General features: G+C 36.5%; 1 protein-coding gene across 1 annotated transcript; it reads right to left on the bottom strand.

Moving 5' to 3' along the window:
* Positions 1 to 226: 226 nt before the first annotated feature.
* LOC145890453 (aurora kinase A-like) lies at positions 227 to 1,503 on the bottom strand. The gene has a single exon (XM_082981531.1). The coding sequence runs from the start codon at positions 1,439 to 1,441 to the stop codon at positions 518 to 520; it is 924 nt and encodes a 307-aa protein (XP_082837657.1). The 5' UTR covers positions 1,442 to 1,503; the 3' UTR covers positions 227 to 517.
* Between the last annotated feature and the right edge of the window lie 3,344 nt (positions 1,504 to 4,847).

Raw genomic sequence — 4,847 nt, 5'->3', positions numbered from 1 at the left:
TATGCAGATTTGCAGACTCTCGAGGTAAAGATGTTTCCACTGGTATTGGTAGCCGAAGACCCACGCTGTGATAAGGCTTTTGAAATGCGCTACTGCTGGCCGACCACTGTGTTCACCATAGCATGTGTTTTTTATGTATCCACACAGGAATGCCCTGTGTAACATGCTAAATCGGTCGGACTATACTCGATCGAAATATAGAGAAGTGAAGTTTATTTTTTTTCCGATTTTAAGAAATGCTAATAAAGGAAAAATAATAAGATTTTTGCATTCATAACATTTATACATGTATGTTTTTCTTTTCAATTTGTGTGTGTGGTTGTCACAACATTCTGGTGTAACTTGCTTCTAGTATGTAAAAGAGTGGCAGGTTATGTTGGAGAACAATGAAAAAAGTATTTACATAAACCATATCGAGATACAAAGTAGAATTGAGTGAGCATAATATTCGAAAGAAACAACCAAGTTTCCAGGAAAGTACAAATTGTATTTACATGTGAAGCTCAGAATGAAAATGTTAGTACAATGGTCGACCGTCTGGGCCAAATTTGTGAACTTTTGCATTTGCTTTGATCCATTCATGAGCCATAACTTCATCCAGAGGAAGTCTGTGTCGTGGATTTCTCTGGAGGAGTTTGCGGATTAAATCTTTTGCACCCTCTGACACATGATTTGGAAAGGTGTATTTCAGCTTGGTGATTCTACCGTAGGTTTCTTGGCTGGATTGTGACTCAAAAGGAGGTTTGCCAACCAAAAACTCATAGCACAAAATTCCCAGGGTCCAAAGATCAACCCCTGCATCATGGTTGTGACCTTCAACCATTTCTGGGGGCAAATAATCTAGGGTGCCACAAAGTGTCTGCCTCTTGGAAGATGGAGCATGCACAGACCAGCCAAAGTCGGCAATTTTTAATTCACCACGAAGACCCATGAGCAGGTTTTCAGGCTTGATATCACGATGAATGACATTTTTGCTGTGACAGTATTTTAGTGCATCTGCCAGCTCAGCAATGTATGTTGCTGTAAGCTCTTCTGAAAATCGTCCTTGTTTTGTAAGTTCTTTAAACATTTCACCCCTTGGGGCATATTCAAGAATCAGATAAACCCTTGTGTCATCATGGAAGTAGCCATACAATCTAAGAATATGAGGATGCCTTAAATGAGATTGAATTTCAATTTCTCTGCGAAGTTGGTGCTCCACATTGCTTTTCACCAACTGAGATTTGAACAAAACTTTAAGAGCCACAATGAATTTACTTTCACGCTCTCGGGCAAGATAAACACTTCCAAATTTTCCACGGCCGAGGGGTTTACCAATATCAAAATTTTTTAAAGACCATTCCTTTTTCTCTGGCTTCTTTTCCATAGGTTTTGATGGGGGTTTGTTTTCTTTGGATTTGTTGATGGTTTCACTCATAGGAATGTTGCTGGACGAACTCATGTTTCAGTCAGAATAATAACTTAATGACAGTGCTTGATGAATAGAAATGAAAAACCTAAAAGTAATCTGAAAAAAACAATATATACTTACAAGTGAAGACAATGACGTATTTATCTCAAAGAAATAAAATTGTATGCATGCGAAGTAACACAACTGCCACTGTCTGGATACCAGATTGGAAAGTTCATAAGTTGCATGAGGAAGTTTTTTTGCACATGATGACTGTCAAGATATGCATATTTAGGCATAACTCACTCTATGTAATTATGTGGATTATTATATTTCAGTTTTAGATATATCGTTACACCGGAAAAGGTTTCGATGTGTATTTACAGTAGAGCGGGTCTATAACAAAATATATGTATATTATGCAGAAGCCAACCAGCGTTTTTGAGAGGTAACCTAATAAAGAAACTTATATTTTTGTTCACAGGATCCACATCCAGTCTGATATGATAAAAGATCTTTGGTGTTTTTTCTGAAGAACAGTTTTTAAAAATTACGATGCCTGGCAGTAAGAATACCACTCTCTTTGGTGCTTTTCAGTAACTAATTTTTATTGCATGGGTCAGCAGTAAATTTTTGCAAAAGTGGATTGATCCTCTGCGCACGACTTTTTTTTCCAACAGGGTCTATAGGACAGGACAAAAACAAATACAACTTTTTCACATAACTCTATGTTATTTGTATAAATTGTATATATCAAGTTAAACAGACGTGGTAAAGTTCTTAAACATCAGCCCAGCCCCTGTCCATTAATTTTTGTCGATGTTAGCATTTTTAATCTAAAACATTTTGCACGCAAATTTCGAACTTTCCAATCATGGACATCGATACAGCAATGTCTATTGTCTTCCAGACAAATTTTCCTGGATATGAAAGTAATATATAAGCACAAATATAAATATTAGAACGAGCACAAATGTCGCATTACGTCAAGTTGACGTCTTCAACAACTTCTTTTAGACAAACCGTACATCTTGCAAATAATGTCTTTAAAGTTCGAATAAGCACCAATTACCGGCAGTACAAGTTTTATAAAAAGCTTAAGTTTAGATACAACAATGCACCACACAATCCGTCTTTCTTCAAACAAAAGACACGCTTCGCAACAAAAGCAAAGAGCAACAACAAATTCCAAAATTTTAAACCAGCGCCGAAAATGACGTCAGATCGACACAAAGGGGCGCTATTACATCTAACGTTTTTTCACACAAGGCGCTCGCGTCGAAAAAATGCATTGTTTACATTGGAGAAGGCGCTTTATATTGCATATATCGAATAGTTTCAAACATAGGAGAATCCACAGATTACGTTACCTCAAAGGTCTGCACAAGGTTTTACACAAACACCACACTAAAATTTGTCACTGTGACGTCACAAAGCCGAGGCTTATTTGTTCTTGATTATCGGAAGACCAGTGTTGCCAGTCGGGCACTTTTACGCCCAATTGGGCGTGTTGTCTCGCTTTTTTTGCACCTTGCGCTTTGGGCGCATTTGCACCTTGCGCTTTGGGCACGTCTTTTGGAAATTTAAAAATTTGATAATTAGCTCAATAATTATGTGACAATTGTTTCAGCCGGCTTTGAAACTAAAAGGATTTATATCATAAAGTTTGGTTCCACATATCTTAATCTCATGGAGTTTCAAAAAAAACTTCCTCGCAGCAGCACTATTTTTTTAGGTCTTTGCGTTCCACCAGTAGTCCAGTACAGTTCGTTCTCTTCCTTTTTGGCGGCAAATAAAACAGTATAAAACAGAAAGTCGTGTAATTTGGACCACTTAAGTTAAAACCCCAATAAAAAAAATATAGTAGTTGATCAGAAGAGTTATTGACACGATTTGGTATGTTATCACCCAAACTATTGTCAAGCAAAAAATCAGATTCTAGTTGTTATCATGTAGGGAATAATTAGTAATTAAAAATTTTGGACCGAGTGGTCCAATTTACACACTCGGTGTGTAATTTGGACCAGTAGTGTGTGTAAATTGGACCACTCACAATCCATATGTGATTTCTCTTTCACTAAGTTGCTAAAAAGTAATGACAACCTTACACAAAAAACATTGTCACAATTTTTTGTACATTTCCACAATATTTAATTTGAGCTCATATGTTTTATTAAACAGTATTTCTAAAATATGAAACAGTAAAATAACTAAAAATGACAAACAAACTTGAACACTGCAAAACAATACCATAAAATAAAGATATTCAAAGCAAAAAACATTACAACCATTGAAAACAACTACAATGTTATGCAAAAAAGCCATAATAATTGAAGAGCTGCAGACATGTTCAACCAGTTGATGTTCTAAATCTTCGGGAAGGTCTGGTCTGTGCACATTCCTATGTGTTTCTTGGAGGCCACAGCATGCATATTTTTGCCTTCAACATGTCTCCTTAATGTGGTTTTTGGTACATTATAGGTCTTTGCCTAATTTTCCTTCAGTAACTGACTTTATTACTCAGTTGCATTGCCTCTTCCGACCAATTCAGATACATTCCTAGATTTTCTAGACTCTCGTGTTGACATATTTAATGCCCAGTCCAAATTACACACATCATAGGGGTCCAAATTACACACTATCAACACATTTTTTGTACCTACTCTACTTTACTCTTGAGAAGCAGTAGTAGATTGGGCTTAATATACCGAAAGCAGTTACAGTTATATAACGCAAAAACCATGCCCAGCTGGATTTGCAATACACAGTAGGGAGATAATCACTAACAGTTTAATTTTTAAAACAAATATCAATTGGAGATTTTTTACAATTCCTCTTCTAACTACCGGGCAGTACTGCGCACAGTTTCAACTCGTCTGCTTTTCCCGTTTTATCGGGTCTTCTTTCAAGCTGTACAAAAGATTTTTCGCCATCTAGCGTATATTTTAAAAAAAACGGGTAAACCAAATTACACGCAGGGTCCAAATTACACGACTTTCCCCTACTTGTAAACTTAAAAAGCTTTAATCGAAAACTTTGTCCTAACCATGTGCAACACAATTTCAAACCAATGGCGCAAGCCACGTATGGTCACTTTTAGACACCCTGAGGCTTTATCCCATATGTAGTCCAGCATTCGCAAATTCGAAGGTAAGAATTTAGCCAGTTGCAATAACGTGCAAACCTTTTTATTTTGGGTAAATGGCGTTCTTGCAGAAAGGCCCACAGATAATCCTCTTATTTTAGCGTTGGGAACTCACAATGGGAAAATTGAAACAGTGTCATTTTAACGGAATCTTTATATTTGAAATTTATCAACCTATTTCGACAAGGAAAGCGGGTTTCTTCTGATGTGCTTTTGTTGCATCGTAAATATAGGGAAAGCTTTTCTTCAATCCAAAAGAATCTTTGAGTCAACTTCAAACTTAAAATTTGTATTTCTTTATTAAAACGCGGC

The sequence above is a fragment of the Ascidia mentula genome, chromosome 2 (genome assembly GCF_947561715.1).
Source record: "Ascidia mentula chromosome 2, kaAscMent1.1, whole genome shotgun sequence".
Lineage (NCBI taxonomy): Eukaryota > Metazoa > Chordata > Ascidiacea > Phlebobranchia > Ascidiidae > Ascidia > Ascidia mentula.
This window is presented reverse-complemented; position numbering and strand designations above follow the sequence as displayed.